The sequence below is a fragment of the Hypanus sabinus genome, chromosome 12, assembly GCF_030144855.1.
Source record: "Hypanus sabinus isolate sHypSab1 chromosome 12, sHypSab1.hap1, whole genome shotgun sequence".
Classification (NCBI taxonomy): domain Eukaryota; kingdom Metazoa; phylum Chordata; class Chondrichthyes; order Myliobatiformes; family Dasyatidae; genus Hypanus; species Hypanus sabinus.
In genome coordinates, this window is record NC_082717.1 from 16,142,874 (window position 1) to 16,163,776 (window position 20,903).

Consider the following 20,903-nt stretch of genomic DNA (forward strand, 5'->3'; position numbering starts at 1 on the left):
GCCCATTTAATTGAACTGCTTTGCACAGGCTAACCAAGTACTCCTGAATTGCCCTTGTGATGCTCAGTGAGGAGAAGATGTAACCAACCCATATGTTTGTCCACCAATGTGGATATCAAGGAAGCAATTGCAAAGAGAGGCAAAGAGGCCCAGGTTTCGAAACTTAGTGATGTTTGGAGGAGGTGATTCTGTTGACTGGGTAGTAGTTAACAGAGAGAGAGACTGACTTGTGCATTAGTATAATCCAGATAGTTCAGAACAGAATAGAGAGTCAGTGACATGGCATCAGCTGTTAACCTTTTCTGGTAATAGGTAAATTGAAATGGATCCAGGGCACTTCTGTGGTAAGTTCACATCATAAACAACCTCTTGAAACACTCATTTGGATGGATGGTAGTCATTAAGGTAAGGCACAGTGCTCTTCTTGGGGACAGGTTTTATAGATACCGCTTTGAATCAGCTAGGAGCCTCAGATCGCCAGATTGAGAGGCTAAAATGTTCTTGAATGCACCAGCTGGTCAGTTAGCTTTCTTCTGAATCTGAAGTTTTCTTTAAAGACTTGAGTACAATTTATAGATGATACTTAAAAGGATAAGAGTGGCCTAGAAATTGCCACATTTCTCTCCATCTTGCCAGGCCTGTGGGACCCATGCTGTCTTTAAACTTAAATGCTTCACTGGGAGATTTATTATAATACTGTGAAATGTTTTTTTGTTTTTTAAAAACAGTGAATTAATAGAGTATTGATAGAACTAAGGTCAATAGTCCAGAAAGCCTGTCAATTTAGCACCAACAAAGGCTCAGGTGTGCTAGATTATTGGAGTTTACTTCATTTCACTTTCCTTTCCCAGTTGTTCATCAAATTCTAGTAAGATCAAATAATTGTTACAGTGTAAGAAAGGCCATTTAACTTATTGAGATTGTGCCTGGTCCTAGTAGAGAAATCAAGTCAATTCCATTCTGTTTTTCTGTCACATCTTTGGAAATTATTTTCTTGTGCCCATCTGCAACATTTGTATTTCTCAAAACCTTGACTGGTTCTGTTTCCTCCACCCCTTAAGGCAATGAGTTTCAGATCGTATCTACTCACCTTTTGGGAAAACAGGCTTTTCCTTAAATTTCCTTCTTAACTTTTGTCCAAGGTTGGCAATATTTGCTTCCGATCCTTAAACCATCTTTTATTGGGATTACTTCCCCTCTATTTACTTAGGTTTTCAAAAGCTCAGTCACATCTCCTCTCAACCTTTGCTTCACTGGAAGCAATAATCCCTAATCTCTCAAATGATTTTATCTGTAGGAGCTTTGTCATTTCTGAAGTGATCAGAATTGGACATACTACTCCATTCATAGCATAACAAATGTTTGGTAAGCATTTAGTTTAATTTGTGTTTTGTGCTTTTATTATGAATCCCTGGACAGCACGTTCTTACTAACTATTCTCTCAGACTCTCTTTATGAATATGTATCTCTTGACATCCTCCATGGTGTTCCTTCACACACCTTGGATTTGTGCCATTTAGATTGTATTGCATCTTATTCTTTCTTTCACTAGTCCTATCATTCTGCAGCCTCTTTGGGTATCTTCACTGTCTATCTTGCCAAGTTTTGCACCAACTATGTTCCTATATTCGGATGTTTTAATCTGCACATCATGCCTCAATCATCAAAATGTACTTTAAAAAAAAATGCCTGTGCTCCTGAAAAATGACCAGTGAGAAACATGGGTTTGTAAGCGTGCTCCACTTTAAACAAGGTAAATGTTTGTTGTTGGTTTCTGCTTTGTCTTCAAGCTAATCCATTTTTGATGCCACAGTACTGAATTTTCCTGACCAGACTTTTATCAAATGCCCTTAAAAACCACGTAAGCATCACCTATCCATTTGATAGCCTTCATTTTTACCCCATCAAATAAATCATTTGGGTCAGATGAGCAGTGCATATCTTTAACTACTCAAGTGCTAATTGTGTTTGCCCTATAGTTGCCAAGCATACTCTTCCACACTTTTTTGACATTTTCCATTTTCTGGTCCTTTGGTATCCAGTTCCTTGCCTTCATTCAGGTCATGGCAAGCCCAGTTGCAACTTCTATCCTTATCTCCCACTGCTCCCAATGATGCATCTCACCCAGACTAAGTGACAGTCAATTAGTCTTGTCTCCTCTTTATCAATTTAAAATTTTATTTCTACACCCTTCTATTTGGGTAACAGTTGTTTCTTACAGAATTGACGAGCAGTACTTGATTCTGCTTCATCCTAATCTGACCTGTTCTTATCCTTAGATGTTTCCATACCTCCACTCAAGTTCTCTTTTAGATTTCTCCTTACCCTATCCTTTACTGAATCACATGATTTAGATTAATAATCAGTGCTTGCCCAGTGGTCCTCTGCTGACTTATAGTTCACCTCAATCTCAAGCGTCTACCTCCTCACTGGACCAGAAATATACAGATCTAGGAAGTTCTTCAGACCAAATTTCTGAAAAACCTTTCCTCCTTTGTCTTTCATTACTTTGATTAATATTATTGTGATTGAAATGTCCAGAGTTTCAGCACTTTAAAGTTATGGTACATCTCTGTAATTTCCAAGAGAATTACACTACATTTGTTCTTCCTAATGAAGAAACTACCGTCTCAGAAATTATCCTGCATTAATCAGTGTGACTCAGGTTTGCTTGAGAATTTTGCTTTTATTTCCTCAAGAGTTTGAATAATCTGCCTCTGATTGCCAGGTATGGAGTAGAACAGTAATAGTTGAGGTTAATGTTGTGCATATGTAAATGCTGAGGGAGTCTGAATCAAAGAGCAAATTTAAGAGTACACTTTGTATGGTCTACTTCATGCACATACAGGTGTTTGGTTTATTGCCTTTTGGAGGCAGGATCTTGAATTAAATCTCTAATGAGGTCATTCTTACCCTCTGCCGTTAGACACTGCAGCTGGGGAAGTGATGACCCCTCCTGTTAGTCTGTTTGAGGTAACTTATTTTCTATTCTTTCTTACTTCTCTTCTAATATTTGTATATCTGTGCACTTGTAATGCTACTGTGACACTGTAATTACCTTTGGGATCAATAAAGTATCTGCCTGTCTGTCTAAATGGAACCATTTCAAAGTGCATTGCAGAGTAAAAAGACAATATGATCTCCAGTAGTGGCTTGGTGCATCTTCAGGTGTGATTATTTTAATTGGATAGTTTCAGATACAGATAGTGGGACCACTGATTTCTGGTTTGTCAATACTGCCCTGCTAATCTGTAGTGTTGTCATTCATCATCATTCTTACAATTAGAATAAAAAATTTGACCACCAAGTACCCTATATATACATCAATCCCATTTGATTTTTCTCACATTCCTATCACAGTCACTATTGCACTTAAGGTAATTTGCAATGGTCAGTTAACCTGCCGGCCTGCATGTCTTGTTGGGGCTTGGGACTGCAGACCTGGAGAAAAGTCATGCAGTCACAGGAGAATTTGCAAACCCAACACTGCACCAGAGGTGAAGACTTCTCAGATTCAGCGATTCTACCAGTTGTGCCACTGTCTCCTTTTGTCCAGTGTCCTATATGTATACTATTAATAGTGCTGTTTTCAATAGCTAATTAACAAGTTACTATTCCAGCCTTTTCAATAGTATTTTAATAAAGATGGTAATTACAGTAGTACACTTCAGTATTTTAAGTGGTGAGATATTTTGTGTAAATATCAAAATTTATCATTGAGTTAGCTGAATCAGAAAACCCTGAGTCTATTGTAATTATTCTCATGTATATGGTAGTGGCAGATTTGAAAATATTAGGAATATCAGGTTTGTATGTTGGAGTGGCCTGCTATGCCACTTTGGAGTTGCATGTTAATTGAACACGTTATCTCTGGTTTGCTAATTATGTAATTTACTTGAAACTGTATCATGCGTTAGTGATTCTAGGTCATTTAATGTGAGTGATGTTGTTGACCACCAGAGACATTTGGTATTCTGTATTGAGTTCCTTGTTAATTTTGCTTTTCCAGGTAGAACTTAAGAAGTAAATTTTTTTTTCAGATATGTACGTATTTTTACACAACATAGGCTTAAACTTAATAGGTAGTTAGAAATAGATAGATATTATGGCTATGGTTTTGAAGTGATTTTACTTCTGAATTTCTTTGATTGTTTTAGTTGATGATACTGATTTCATTTTCAAATACCAAATTTCCAGAGATAGAGAGAAAGCTGATCTAATGAGAGCTGTTTTACCTGTGTAAAGTAAGATGGGGTGGGGGGGGGGGGTGCTGCTTTTGTTTTGTAAAGGCAATCATTTCAAAAATGCACTTAATTATCAAACTTGAAATAGATAATTGAAAAGTTTTAAGTTAAAAATAGGACATTGCTGAATTAAGATCTAGAAGTTTTAATATTGCCAATAAATGGTTGTGTTCCAGGAGAAAATGGCATGATACAACCTGAATTAATTTGTACTGAAGCCTATTCTGTATGTAAACTATGTCTTATTATCCTGTTTCAAGAAACTTACATCTAGCTTTTTTTCCCTTAAACCAAAGATTTTTAATTTTACATCAGTAATCAGGTTAGTTGTGTGCATTTGTGCTGGGGTTTGAAATTTTCCCGTTGAGTGCATTGGCATTCAAAGGTTATTTGATCAATAGCCACTCAGGTGATGTTTGTAATCATATTTGAAATGCCTTATTATTTTGCATAATTTAAGCCCAGTCATTCAGCTAGTAGAGATTACCTCTCTTAATAGCTATTGATATTTTCTTGGTTTTCTATGGTATTAATTGCTTTTGCTTTTGCCTTTGCAGCTTTTACCTCCTTTCAAGCCTCAGGTTTCATCTGAGACAGATACAAGATATTTTGATGAAGAGTTCACTGCTCAGACCATTACAATAACTCCTCCTGAAAAATGTAAGTGACAGTGCAAAGTAAGATGGAGTTTGTAATTGTGTTTAACAGTGGTTTTCAGTACTGGACAGAATTAGGCTGTCAAGAAGTTCTCATTTTCCCCTCATTGTGAATGTCCTAGCCTTAAGTTGTAAGCTGAATGTTATTAGACCTTTGTGTCAATGTAGTAAAATAGAGCTGAAAATAACATTTAAAATAGCATCATCTCTCTGAATGTGGCCTCATTTCTGTTGTAATGAGAGAAACAGGGTAACTGCATGTGATTCATGTGTATTGTTAATTCAGCTCACAGGAGGAGCTGAAATACGAGATGTTAAAAATTTAACATTTAGCAATCTTGTTTCATTTCGGCGAATTAACTGTGAAATCTACCAGTGTCTTTTTTGTAGAAAACACTGAATGTATAAAAGTAGTTTAAATTTCTTATGAATTATGGTTACTGTTTAAAAATTCAAGCAGATTTTATTTTGTATTGGTTTATTACAACAATCTAGGTGTTTAATATGAAATACAGGTGGCTTTGACTTTCAAAGAATTTTTTTTAAGAGTAATTGCAAGTCATGGATTAGGCTCTCTGAAACTGGCACAATTAACTTGTTTTCATAAATTCCTGTTCAGTTGCGAAAGTAATTTAGTGAAATTAGATTTCATAGCATGTCATTACTCATAAAATTGTGGGAAAGAATTCAGACTTTATAAAAGCATTGAAATATGGTAGTTTCTGACAATGAAGTAGTTCTTGAAGCAATTCTGTTACGAATGATACATCTGATTATAGCTGTTCTGATACAATGTATAATGTTCACCTCAAACAGTTCAGATTATTGTTTTACATCACTCTACCAAGGCTAGTGTTTCTGGAGTAATAGTATTAAATAGTCTACTAGATCAACTGCATGCCTACAGTAGATATTGTATGTACAAGAGAAGGTCAGAGGCTGGTTACTTTGCAGCAAATTGCTGACTTCCTGATACTCCAAGACTTTCCACCATCTACAGAACATAGATCAGGAATTTATTTATTGTTATTTATTGAGATACAGTGGAACAGGCCCTTCAAGCCATACTTCCCAGCAACCCCCATTTAACCCTAGCCTAATCATGGGACAATATGCAACGATCAATTAACCCACCAACCTATATGTCTTTGGACTGTGGGAGGAAAACAGAGCGCCCAGAAGAAATGCACATGGTCATGGAGAGAATGTACAAACTCTTTACAGACGACGGCAGGAATTGAACCCGGGTTGCTGTTACTACTGTTAAGTGTTGTACTAACCACTACACTACTGTGCCATCCCTAAATTATTCTCCACTTGTTTGTCAAGAAGTTTAGTGTCATCCAGATCAAAGTAGACTGTTTAACTGGCAGTACATCCATCACCCATCTTTCATACAGCATTACTGCATGATATACCATTACAAAATGTCACCTAAGCAGATATTACAGCACTTCTGAAACACAAGGATAAGTGGTTGAAGTGCATTGGATCAGCAACATCTTCAGGTCATCTTTCAAGCTGCACACTAGCCTGACTTGGAAATGTATCAGTGAATAAGAATGAGGGAGAGTGGTTTCCTGATTTTTGCAGAGAAGAGTCCAAAGCACAAATGTATCAATGCATGGTGTTAATACATTCATGGTAGTTCATTGAAAGCATATGAGTGGATGGTTCTTGCACTTAATACCCATAAGATAGAAGTTTCCTACCAGCCTGCCCTGCTAGAGTGCACCGCCATACATTGAAATGGTAACACCCTTAAAAGCATGGAATTAGGAGAGCCAATAAAATTAGGATAAGTGAGGAGACCTTAGAAAGTACTGAGGAACAGATTTATATTTATTTTTTTTATTTTAGTGAAAGATTCGGCATGGAATAGGCTCTTCCAGTCCTTTGAGCCACATCGCCCAGTAACCCACAGATAAACCCTAGTCTAATCATGGGACATTTTACAATGACCAATTAACCTACCAACTGGTACACCTTTGGACTGTGGGAGGAAACCAGAGCTCCCGGAAAAAAACCATGCATTCCATGGGGAGGACACACAAACTCCTTGCAGAGGATGCTAGGATTGACCTCCGAACTCCGATACCCCGGGCTACAATAATGCCACATTTACCACTACGTTACCTCTCTGGTTATGTTCAAGGATCTCCAAATGTAGCAGCAGAGACAGACAAGGTGAATAAGAAAATACAAGGTATAAGTGCCTTCATTAATTAAGAATATAATATAAAACAGACGTGGTACAACTACTGTAAATCAAATTTTAATTAGACTACAGCTGAAACACTGTGCAGTCTGGTTGTCACATAATGAGTATATGATTCTATTGAAAAGGGAACAGAGGGGATTCACTGGGATAGGTATTTTGAATGATGCCAATCAGCGATTGAACAAATAAAAATAAAGCAGGGACAAGTGGAGCACCTTTTATTGGCGTGGACAGTGTTAGAGTAGCTATTTGAGGCTTTAACTATTCAAGGCTTCAGCGAGGAGAAGGTTGTTCAAGAGAGGGCAAAAAACCTGTAGGTGGATTTTGTTTTTTGGCTAGGCAGCATCTATGGAAAAGAGTAAGCAGTCGACATATCAGGCCAAGACCCTTCTTCAGACTCTAAAGGAAGGGGAAAAGCCAGAATAAAGAAGCCTGAGAACACTCTTGGCCCGAAACACCAACTGTTTACTCTTTTCTATAGATGCTGCGTGACCTGCTGAGTTCCTCCAGCATTTTGTGTATGCTGCTCTGGATCTCCAGCAGATTTCCTCATGTTTTCGGTGGATTTTTTTTCTAGTTTATTTATTGTTTCCTCCTTTATATTTGCTCAGTTAGAGCAGTAAGGATGCCAGGCAGGCTGGGTGAATGCTCCTCTTGTGGGGTGTGGAAAGGCAGGGAAACCTTCAGTATCGCTGACAACTTCACCTACAAGCTGTGCACCCAGCTGCAGCTTCTAACACTCCATGTTAAAGAGCTGGTGCAGGTAATGGATGAATTCTGGATCATTCAGGAGACTGAAGGGGTGATAGATAGACATGGGTGAAACGTAGTTACGCCCATAGATGGGGACTGATTAAGGGTAGTCAGCATGGCTTTATGCAATGTAGGTTGTGCCTAATCAATTGTATAGAATTTTTTGAGGAAGTTACCAGAAAAATAGATGAAGGCAAAGTGGTGGATGGTGTAAATATATGGACTTTAGCAAAGCATTTGACAATGTCCTGCATGGGAGGTTGGTCAGGAAGGTTCAGGCACTTGACTTCCAAGGTGAGGTAGTAAATTGCATTAGACACTGGCTTTGTGGGAGAAGCCAGAGAGAGGTAGTATATGGTTGTCTGTCTGACTGGAGGTCTGTGACTAGTGGAGTGCCACTGGGATTAGTGCCGGGTCCGAAGTTGTTTGTCATCAAGATCAAAGAAGTGGATGATAATGTCATTAACTGGATCAGCAGATCTGCAGGTAACACCAATATTGGGGGTGTAGTGGACAGAGAGGTAGACTTTCAGAGCTTGCAGCGGGATCTGGACCAGATGGAAAAGTTGGCTGAAAAATAATGGATGTAATTTAATGCAGATAAGTGTGAGGTGTTGCATTTCAGTAGGATCAGCCAGGGTAAATCTTACACAGTGAACAGTAGGGCACATGGGTGGTGGGGGTACGGAGCGCAGTCATCTGAGTGCAAGTTGGTGAGACTAGGCAATTTCAGCATTTCAACACAGAGTAGATGGGCTGGGGAGCCTGTTTCAGTGCTGTGCTTTTCTATGACTCTGTAAGAGAGATTGGACAAACTAAGTGTATTTTCCTTGAGAATACTGAGGAGGTGTTTGATCGAGGAGTACAAAATTGAAGGATGTAGAAAGTGAGAATGCAGTGGTGTATAAAGTCACAGACAGGCATACTTTATTGATCCCGAGGGAAATTGGGTTTCGTTACAGCCGCACCAACCAAGAATAGTGAAGAAATATAGCAATATAAAACCATAAATAATTAAATAATAATGTTAATCATGCCAAGTGGAAATAAGTCCAGAATCAGCCTGTTGGCACTCCGAGGGAGGAATTGTAAAGTTTGATGGCCACAGGCAGGAATGACTTCGTATGTTGCTCAGTGTTACATCTCGGTGGAATGAGTCTCTGGCTGAATGTACTCCTGTGCCTTACCAGTACATTATGGAGCAGATGGGAGTCATTGTCCAAAATGGCATGCAACTTGGACAGCATCCCCTTTTCAGACACCACCGTCAGAGAGTCCAGTTCCACCCCAACAACGTCACTGGCATGAGACATGAGATTAAGATAAGTGGAAGGAAACATTATGGGGATTTTGAGAAATGCTTTTTTTTCATCCATAGGGTATTGAAATCTTAGAATGTATTGTTTGAGGAGAGTGATGGAAACATTTTACCACAACATAGAAATCTACAGCATATTGCAGGTCTTTTGGCCCACTATGTTATGCCCACCATGTAACCTACTCTAGAAGCTGCCTAGAATTTCCCTACCACATAGCCCTTTATTTTTTTAAGCTTCATGTACCAATCTAAGAGACCTTAAAAGACCCTATTGTATCCGCTGTTACCATCGTCACTGGCATCACATTACGCACACCCACCACTTTCTGTGTGGAAAAACTTGCCTTGGGCACTCCCCTTGTACCTACTTCCAAGCACATTAAGACTATGCCCCCTCGTGTTAGCCTTTTCAGCCCCAGGAAAAGACCTCTGGCTATCCACACCATCAATGCCTTTGATCATTTTATATTCCTCTATCGGGTCATCTCTCATCCTCTGTTGCTCCAAGGAGAAAAGGCCAAGTTCACTCAACCTATTCTCACATCCAATTCTCCAATCCAGGCGACACCCTTGTAAATCTTCTCTGCACTATTTCTATAGTATCCACATCCTTCCTGTAGTGAGGTGACCAGAAGTGAACACAGTACTTCAAGTGAATATATAGCTTTAACATTACCTCACAGCTCTTGAAATCAAACCCACAATTGATGAAGGTCACCACACCACATGTCTTCTTAACAACACTGTCAACCTGCGCAGCAGCTTTGAGTGTCCTGTGGATGCGGACCCCAAGATCTTGTTGATTCCCCATGCTGCCAAGAGTCTTGCCATTAATATTATATTCTGTCTTCAAATTTGACGTACTGAAATGAACCACTTCACATTTATCCGGGTTGAACTCCATCTGCCAGTTCCGCATCCTGTCAATGTCCAGCTGTTACTTCTGACAACCCTCCAGACTATCTACAACACCTTCAACTTTTGTGTCATCAGCAAACTTACAAACCCACCCTTCTACTTCCTCTTCCAGTTCATTTATGAAAATTACAAAGGTTGGTGGGGTCCCAGAACAGTTCCCTGTGGAACACCACTGGTCACCGTGCTCCATGCAAAATATGATGCATCTACAACCACCCTTTGCCTTTTGTGGGCTAGCCAATTCTGGATCCAAAAAGCAAGTTCTCCTTAGATCCAGTGCCTCCTTACTTTCTGAATGAGCTTTGCATGGTGAACCTTACCAAATGCATTACTGAAATCCGTATTCACTACATCCACTGCTCTACCATCATCAGTTTGTTTTGTTACATCCTCAAAGAACTCAATCAGGCTCGTAAGGCACGACCTGCCCTTGTAAAAAGCTGTGCTGACTATCGCTAATCAGATTATGCCTCTCCAAATGCGCATAAATCCTGCCTCTTAGCATCTTGTCCAACAAGTTGCTCACCAGTGAGGTAAAACTTCACTGGTCTCTAATTTCCTGGGTTATTTCTACTTCCTTTCTTTAACAATGGAACAACATTTACAACCTTCCAGACCTCTGGTACTTCTCCCGTTCCTTTTGATGATGCAAACGTCATCGCCAGAGGCTCAGGAATATCCTCCCTTGTTTCCCACGGTAGCTTGGAGTATTTATCAACCGGTTCTGGTGATTTGTCTAACGCAATACCTTTCAAAAGCTCTATCTTCTTTCTTAATATTCACCCCTCATACGAACTCTTCTCCCTCCTGCCATTTTGTGAAAGGCACCAAAGCATTCAGGGTCTCACAACCGACTGTGCAACAGTTTCTTCCCCCAAGCCATTAGACGCCTCAATACCCAGAGTCTAGACTGACAACTACATCATTTATTATCATATTGAAATTGTCCTTTACTGTGCCTGTTGTCTTGTTTATTAATTAATTATTGTACTGCCCTGCACTGTTTTGTGCACTTTATGTAGTCCTGTGTAGGTCTGTAGTCCAGTGTAGTTTTGTGTTGTCTCATGTAGCACCAGAGTCCTGGAGGAACATTGTTTCATTTTTACTGTATACTGTACCAACAGTTTATGGTCGAAATGACAATAAAAAGCGAATTGACTTGATATGCTCAAGCGTTTCAGTCTGCTTTGTAAGTCGTCCCCACAATTGCCAAAGCCCTTTTCACTGATGAATACTGAAGCGAAGTATTCATTTAGTACCTCCGCTGCCACCTCTGACTCCATGCACGTTTACACTCTTATTCCTGATCTGTCCCATTCTCAAACGGTTCATCGCATTCTTGTAAAATGCATTCAAGAGGATTTTCCAAAGCAGTATTTAGAACCCTTTTGGGAAGGAGGCTGTTCTAAACCACAAGGTATGATGACAGACATGTGATTGAACTATTTATGGTGGAATCCCAAGGGAGCAGTGACCAGTAAGATTAAAAGTTGTTAGGACCTTAAACTGGTGGAAGGTGGATTTCGTAGTTTAAGACAGGAGCCTGGGAGAAGTAGATTGGGAATAGATACTAGAGGAGAAAAGAACCTGCTGTAAAAGTGATGAGGTGGGGACTTGGGGGTGCATCCGCATACTGTAGCTTGGCTGAGGTTTGGCTAACCTTGGTTCCAGAGTGCAGTTGCCACACTTCAAACAGCTTCCCATCGGATTTGACATATAGCTCCGCTACTGCAGAAAGTTTGTTGGAAGTGAGGTGCAACATTATGACAGATTTGAGAAAATTATTATGGTCATGATACCTTATTTGACATTTGTTTTCATTGCGGATGGTTCCCACTGAGACACTGACCCATGACCATCCAAAATGGGGGGGAGGAACATTTGAATGGTATTGAGAATCTTGAGGGCATGTATCAAGGGAGTACAGAAGCCCTGCATAACTGTTAGGAGGACTAGACTACTTATTCACAAATTCACCCAGTCAATCAGCACCTTCCTCATCTGTGTGAAGTGGTGTGAATCCCACATTAGCTTCATGTGCAATCCTGAAACCCATAAAATCAGAAGTAAGACTTATTCAGTTTAGAGGACTGTCTAAGAAGAAATCCATAGTACACAAATCTTTTAGATTGTATTTTGAGGTGCTTAATAACCTATATCTTTTATTAGAATTAAAACATGAGCCTGAGAATACTTATATCACTAAATATTTATGTCTAGAATTGAGTGCCTGAAACATAGTTATCTACAGAGCTTAGTCACGAAGCTAGCTGACGGACCACGAGGTTAATTGTATCATTATGACTTATAGCACATAAATGAAAATATCAGCCAAAAGTGGGTATTATCCTGTTAACAAATGAGAAAGCCTTGTATGTGTGTGTGTGTGTATTTTATATATATATGTGTGTGTGTGTGTATATAAAAAAATAGACAAACGATTGACATATTGCTTAAGTCCTTCACAGAAGCAGAGAACAAACAGAGTTTAGGAGCTACCCAAGTACATTATTTTTTTCTTTTAAACCATTACCTGTCACCAGTCCTTTGCTTGATATGTTGGTAGAATTTTTTTTCCTCTTTATATAAGCAACATAAATATATCTTATATGAGTGACTCTACATTGTACATACATTCATATCTTCTGTTTCTTTTTAGCCATGCGATATATATTTTATCAGTTTATTCTGTTGCAATGTTGATGTTGATTATTTAGTTCCCCAAAATGTCTTAGGAAACAATTAAAAAGAATAACAGGAAAAAGGAGGTAAAAGTTTCACCAAAAACTGGTTCTCTTTTATTCACCTTAGGGAACTATACCTCCTGCTGACCCAGCACACTAGAAGTATGCATCAGGCAGCAATTCAATGGAAACATATCTATAGTGACAACAAGATAACCATTGTTACCTGAATGGGAGCTTTAGAAGCACGGACAGTTAAGCGAAGTGTGTGCTGATTTGAGCAAACCCAAGGATTTCAAACAGTTTGAAGAATATATTAATCTTTTGCAGAAAATACATTTTTTCTGAATTTTTAAATGTGTATTTATCATTTCAAGGAGAGATTACCTTCAGGTATTGCAAAAAGCATTTTTATTTCCAAGTAATCCCTTCATTTTCAAAGAACAGAAAAACACTGTGCAACTTGTACAATTATAAATTCACTGATAACATTTAACCTATTGAAAGAAAATTTAATATAGTGTTTGCAATAAATCTTTATCATTACCCACTTTTTCAGTTTTCTTTTGAGGAGTTAAGAAATCTTGCTATACAGAGATTCCTAATAGATTTTTATGTAATATGCAGCCTACCTTAATTAATGTGTTAATTTATCATTACAATTCACATACAGTAAATTCTGGGTTAACTGGGCCACATCAGGACCAGTGTATTTTGACTCAATTAAGCAGTTGCCCCAATTAGCTGAATTTTCTTGAAATTGGTTAAAAAGGTGTAAACAAAAAAGAGAAACTGAGTAACAAATTATGTATTTAAATACAGAACAAATTAGAACACTGTCAGTGCTACTACAGTATTTTAAAACTATATTAGTGAGATTTGTCATAAATCGTGGGACTGTTTTGTTGAGCACCTCCACTCCCTCTGCCAAAAGCAGAACTTCCCAGTGGCCAAGCATTTTAATTCCAATTCCCATTCTTGTACCAAGATGAGGCCACACTCAGGGTGGAGGAGCAATGCTTTGGATTCCATCTGGGTAGCCTCCAGTCTGTTGGCATGAATATCGATTTCTCCTTCCGGTTAAAGAACAAATTTCTCTCCCCCTCCCCACTTCCTCTATTCCCCACTCTGGCTTTTTTCCTCTTCTCACTTGCCTATCACTTGCCCCTGGGTCCCCTCCTCCTTCATTTATCCTGTGGTCCACTCTTGAATTGAATTGCATTGACTGTATTACTTACATCCTTCATAATCTTTATGTTACGTCTCTGTCTAAATGTGTATTGTGAAATATACAGTAATTTATAATAAATGGTATGTTCAACAGGATGGTCAGTATAACATAGAAATACAGTTGCGTCAGCATTAATTAAGCGGTCTGATGGGCTGGTGGAAGAAGCTGCCATGGAGCCAGTTGGTTCTGGCTTTTGTGCTGCAGTACTGTTTCCCGGATGGTAGCAACTGGAACAGTTTGTGGTTGGGGTGACTCAGGTCCCCAATGATCCTTCAGGCCCTTTTTATACATGTTTTTGTAAATGTCCTGAATAGTGGGAAGTTCACAACTACAGATGCGCTGGCCTGTCCGTACCCCTCACTGCAGAGACCTGCGATTGAGGGGAGTATGGTTCCCACACCAGGTAGTGATGCAGCCAGCCAGGATGCTCTCAGTTGTGCCCCTGTAGAAAGTTCTCTCCTATCCAATTCCTTCTTCTCCAGCACTTGACCTTTTCCGCCCACGTGGCTTCACCTATTACCTTCCAGCTAGCCTCCTTCCCCTCCCACCTTTTTTTTTAACCTTTTCGTCTTCCTTCTCAGTCCTGAAGAATGGTCTCATTCCAAGACGTTGACTGTCTATATTCATTATTAATAGTTATCAATGGACAAATTCATCCAGTATACACTGCCATATTCTTTTGATCTACTGTAAAAAAACAATGCAGACGTCTACTGCAGATAATAGACTGCCTTTATGCAACTGCTTTTGATGATTGCATCCTCCAAATATTGATTTCAATGTAACATTCAAGGTGGTTGTCAATACCTTCAAATTCTCCTTTAGTTCCTAATGAAGTAGTGAAATCGTGTCATTTTCACTCCCAGCCAGTTCTGGCATCTCTATGCCTGAATGCTTGAAACCATAGTCAACAAACAGATCTGACTTTTTTTTCTGCTTATTTCTTGCCAACTATCAGTAACAAAAATCACTGCTTTTTGAAAACACACACAACGGACACTATTTAAAAACTATTAGCTCTAAGCATGGTGTAGTGTCCATTGGCTACACAAGAACATGTGACTGACACTAGTTAGAAACTGTTCGACAACATTCTCCTGCCCCAATTAAGTGGTAGAATGTTCCAAATAAACAGAGAATCCCTGCAATGTTCTCTATTATTTTTTGTTCTTTAGGAGTTGTCCCAAATAAGTGGCTGCCTCGATTATCTGATGGCCCAATTAATCAGAATCCACTATATTGTGATTAATATAAATGTAATACATGCTAAATTTCTGATTTTACAAAAAGAATGGAGGTTTTAAATTGAGTCAAATAAAAATCTGTAATAGATCAACTTCTGTTTTATTTTTAATAGAAGCTTAAAAAAAATCTATGTGCCAGGTTTCTTATTAGCGTAATAATCCTCACAGATGTGCTATCTTTTGCCTTGGGAAATTGGATGTAAATTGGCCAACATAATGAATACTTCTCATTCTTGAAAGCTTGCTGATCCTCTGTATTTCTGATACTATGATTCAGTAAGTATTTCCTCAACCCAGCATAATTGGTATTGATATAATATAACTAGCAAATGTATTGGTTAATTGGTGAAGTATGTTAGAATAATATTTATGCCCTCTGGGTTGTACAATTATAAAGAGAATATGTTGTATAAATCATTTTCAAGGAAGTTTTTTTTAAATAAAAAGGATTTAGTTTGGAATGTGATCTAAGCATTTTAGCCTATTATAAAGTAAATGCCTGACAATATTTTTACTTATTCATTTTGTTTACAGATGATGAGGATGGTATGGACTGCATGGACAATGAAAGGCGACCACATTTCCCCCAGTTCTCATATTCTGCCAGTGGAAGAGAATAGGACCATATTTGTTTTTCTGCTGCTCAGCTGTTGTCATGGTGTATCACTGGAAATCATTCCTGAACAATTTAAGAGTTTGAGCTATACTTGATTTCAGAGTCAGGGCATCTTCAGGAATCATTTCAAGTTGAATGTTTTCTGCATGAATCTAAATGTCAGTCTGAAGATTCAAGCTGTTACCTCCTACTATTTTGACATAATTGTCCTGCAAAGAGTATTTTTAAACAAATGAAGTCCTAATAGGATGTATTGTACATGATGCAGCATTTATGCATTTCAGCCTCTAAATGGAACTGAGTTTTAATGGGGGCTGAAGAAGACATTAGGCAACTTTCACAATTATGAAAAAAATTAAATAGAAACATTTGATGCTATTTGTGTACCTTATGTTTTAATTTCTGCTGTTCATAGCAAGCATTTGTTTGTGATGTATGACAAGTATGCAAGGTTTATGTTAGACATATCACTGACAAAACAAGTTGGTATCATTTATAACTTGCTAACAGTGGGAATTTGTGAACATTTACCAGGTCACAATCCCTCTCAATGTTGCTAATGTTTGTACCAACCCATGTAACTGATAGCTTGACTAGTCAGTCCGGCAGACTTGTTATAGATTTATCAAGTGCAATCACTGATTTTGTTTTTACAACTTTGATGGATGGATACTTTGCACCTCTGCCTGTACTTGTTTTATGGTGGCTGAAGAATGTAGATAGGCATAATGTTCAGATTTATACTTTTCACCAAATTTATGTGGATTGATTATTTGCTTTACCCAGTCTCAGTTGGTAACCTGCAATATTTGCTTATCAAGTTGTGGACTAGCAGTTTTTTTCCTGGTGTTAATTTTGAATTTTACACGTTGAATATACACGTAGTATTTATTTTTAGTAGTAATTGTTTTTTTTTCTGTCAGATAAGCCTCACCATCAGTGAACAGTTATTACTGGAAGTTTAAATATGGTGGTTGACCAACTTTATAGTGCTAGTCTGTTTTAGGTTTTTTTTAACTAGGTTTTACAAACTGTCTATCCATTAGAAGGTGTACACTTTGCTGAACTTACTGGTTTTTGGTTGTTTACTTTGTAAAGTCTAGATCAAGAACTCACTTTCCAATGTCTGTTCCAGACTGAGTATGCCCTCTTGTACTGCAGCCATCTTCGGACAACAGGCATTCCTGTTTGATTGTAACGACTCCATAGCTTTGCTTTAACACTAATCCATTTACTGTCACATTCCTGTGGCATTTTGAATCTAAATGCTTTTATGACTATAGCATATGTATTCACCTTATTTGCAGCATCACAAGGTTTACCACTCCTTGTTGAGGCCATCCATACAGTATATTGGCAAGGTGACAAGGTGGGGTCCACTACTAACTGCAGGGTCTATATACTACACCTCAATGTACACACTTTGCTGCTACTATTTGTACTGTCTAAAACAGAACTTCCTGTATCTGCTATCTAGTGTATTACAGATGAGCATGAAAAAAATGTAAAGTATTTATTTTAAATCCTTAAACTTGTCATTAATTTTGCCTCTGTGTAGTGTAGGATTTGTGAAAGATCTTGACCTTGCTAGTTCTATCATTAAATCCATAAAGATCTAGTCATATGGTTAAGGATTGTAAGCAGAAGGGACTAAGGACCTTAGTGAACTGTATTACTGTCTGTAAAACATAACTGTTTATTTCCTGAAGTATATGACCCACAAGGATGTGAAAAACTGCAATGAAATGTTTTTGTACACTGTACATCCTTAGTATTTTTACACATAAATGTATATGATAGGGATGCACATTATTTTCCTTCTTACAGACTGCTTAAATAAAGTACTACAACAATCCAGCCTTGGGTTGTGTAGTCCTACTACTTACTAATATTGGTTGTTTGACTGTGTCTCTCAACTTGGTATCGGGATGTCAAATGATGCCAATTTACTATACTATAAAAATCACCTTTCTGGAGCTGAAGTTTTTCAGATAGTTAACTAGAGATTTTATGATTCTAAAATTAACAGTTCTCTTTGTTTAAAAAAAATGCGCGGTTCACAATTTCAGTGTTTTTTTACTCAAAGCTCCAAATTGAGCTTTCAGTTACTATAATTAATATACAGTTGAATTAAACTAGGTTTTTTTTTACGTTTTCAGTTAATCAAAATATTGCTCAATGAATGACACTTGGACTGTTGACAGTGCAGTATCTGCAAAGAATTGAGAGTGGATTGACAAATGTATATAGCATAATTGTAGATGTTCACACATGTAGTTTTGCCTGTTTTAACTTGTCAGTTTTAAATTGCAACATACAAGATTCGTTTTACTGGAAATTTCCCCATTTGATGGACTTAAATTTAAATTGTGCTGAGAAGATCTTAAATGTTTTGTGTGATTTCCTTAAAGATGGAATTTAACCTTACCAAATACTGGTTCATTTTTAATGTAAGATTATTTGACAGTACCTTAATTTTCACTGAATACTTTTATCATGATATACTATGCTCCTAAATCTTATGATTAGAAATGAAATATATTAGATTTATCTTTCCCTCCCTGGCTAAGGTTGATTGTAACATCCCAGTGTCTCAGGATGAAAACAGTAAATTGTACTGCATAGTTTAATGTAGGGCGAGGAGTTCGAACCATATGTATATTATTTATTTCCTAGTATATGTAATATTTTTCTGAACAGGTCTATGCTAAATTGTATATAGTTTATCTGTCTTATTGCCCCCTACTGGAATGTGTCATATACTTGCTACTTCAATCTAGAAATATGCTTTGAAACTTAACTTTTTCCCTCACATTAACAAGAGAGGAAAGATAGAAATCTCCTTTAGAAGAGAATGATCTGTTATGAGGACAAGAGAGATCTCCTGTATCACTGCTGTGATTCTTTGGCAGTATGCAGTCTTTCCTAAACTCCTGCACTTGCATACTCTCAACTGCTGGCTGAATACAAATCTGTTTAAAATAAGAATCCGCTGTTTCTTTATCTTGGCAACATCAGCAATCATTGTGACTACACAATTGTGTTTGTATCAAAATCTCCAAAGCTTTTCACTTCAAATTCTAGAGTGCTTGATAATAATTAAATTCCAAGCAAGTTACCCTTTCCTCTGGTGCAGCGAAAATTGTCTTGATAATTTGATTTCCTATTGTTATTCTGTTGAAGGTGGCATCAGCTTCATTAGGTCCAGAAGTGGAACCCAGTGTGGTCTTCTGCTTCTGTAGCTCATCAACTTCAAGGTTTAATGTGTTATGCATTCAGGGATGTTCAGGGATGCACTGTTATAATGCATGGTTATTTGAGTTACTGTCACCTTCCTGTCAGCTTGAAGCACCCTGGTCATTCTCCTCTGACCTCTCATTAAAAAGGTGTTTTTGCCCACAGAATCTGTAAACTCTAGAGACTTGTGAATGTGAAAATCCCAGGAAATCAGCAGTTCCTGAGATACTCAAACCACTCTGTCTGGCACCAGCAATCTCTTCACTGTCAAAGTCACTTAAATCACATTTTACCCCAGTTGGTTTGAACAATTGCATCCCTCGATCATGTGTACATGCTTTTTTGCATAAAGATGGGCAGCAATATCTCAGTTGGACTGTGGGCTAGAGAAGTGTGGTCAAGACCATCTGAAAAGGCAGATTCTGAAGTTCACCCAGTTAAACGGCATACCATAATTCACAGGAAATGCTGCGTGATCAGAAAATGGGAATCAAATGAGTTAACACTTTACTGCAGTAGTGAATGGCAATAATGTGCAGGCCAAGCCCAGGAATAACAATTTCTTCAGTCCAGATTCCTCATGACATGCCAAATACAGAAGTGTCACATTGCTTTTCAACAACTATAACACGCTTTGAGCAAAGTCTAAAAGAACGGTGGGTTAGCAAGAGAGAGGTGATTGTGATCCTTGTAATCAGATATGTATGCTTATAAATAATTCATTTCTTAACTTAAGCCTGTAATGCCTCAGCTTTTCCACTTGCTATCAAGTCCCATGTTCTGAATTCTCACCTATTTCAAGAGCTTTGTGCTGCGAATAATGAACTGTTTCAATGCTTACTGTTGCACATAGAAGTTAGATGGTTCTCAAAAGGAAACTGCTGAGATGCTTTACAATTTCTGAAACTGATGAAATTCGTTGAAGGCTAGAACGTATTCAGTAACCAACTCAATATCAGGTATGACATCACTTATTTGTCAGAATTATTCTTCAATTGCAAGAAAATAACGTGAATCTCATCAAAATCAAATCAGTTGTCTCTACATTTCTGTACTAGTAACCCTATTTAAGTGCAACATTGGTCATCGCAAACTTTTCTAATTTCTGAGTGTTATGGCCTCATTTTGTATGAATATCAATTCCTGCATACAAGTTTTTATATAATTTCCTGCTATAGGTAATTTGGATTCCATTTGAAGTGCAGTGGAAAGACATTCATTTCCATCTCTTTATTTGCCCTTGAAACATAAGTAAGTAAGATAAGTAAGATCTCATTCTAAAAGCCCTGAAGAATACTTCTGTCTTGGGTGATTTTTGAGGTGTGTAACTCGCTGCATAGCTCTGTACGTGCGTACTGCAAGGCCAGTAGACTGATCCTCTCTTGAATTGAAAGAGAAAGAAAAAATACCATGTGATGATCTTCAGATATACTCTGCCCACCTGTGTGAGCTGCATTGACATGTCAAAGAGATCTCTCAATCCAAATTCCAGAACACCTGTAATGAGGAATTAACAGGAAGGATGGAGTAAGAACTGATCTCACTACTAAATGATTTTGAGCTAATGCCAAGGTTAAAAAACAATCATATGAAGATTTGGTTGCAGAAAAAGAACCTCTGGACGCTACCCTGCACTGTGGAAAAAGGTCAAAATGTTCTTGATTGCTTTTCCAATATCATTTTTAGTGGAGTGTGGTTTCAGTGCAGTCATTTCACTTCTTTCAAAGCAACAAAAAAGACTGCAAGTTTACGAAATGTTAAGATCTGAGACTCCTGAATAA

General features: G+C 38.0%; 1 protein-coding gene across 8 annotated transcripts in view; it reads left to right on the forward strand.

Annotated features, from left to right (window-relative positions):
- The window catches only part of LOC132402664 (RAC-gamma serine/threonine-protein kinase), a 402,615-nt gene extending 384,833 nt beyond the window's left edge, over positions 1 to 17,782 (forward strand). For all 8 annotated transcript variants that reach the window (XM_059985594.1, XM_059985597.1, XM_059985596.1 and 5 more), the window contains 2 exons: positions 4,802 to 4,904; positions 15,804 to 17,782. In XM_059985594.1, the coding sequence (XP_059841577.1) occupies positions 4,802 to 4,904; positions 15,804 to 15,889 (189 nt within the window). In that variant the 3' untranslated portion in view covers positions 15,890 to 17,782. The remainder of the gene's footprint in view (positions 1 to 4,801; positions 4,905 to 15,803) is intronic.
- The last annotated feature ends 3,121 nt before the right edge of the window (positions 17,783 to 20,903 follow it).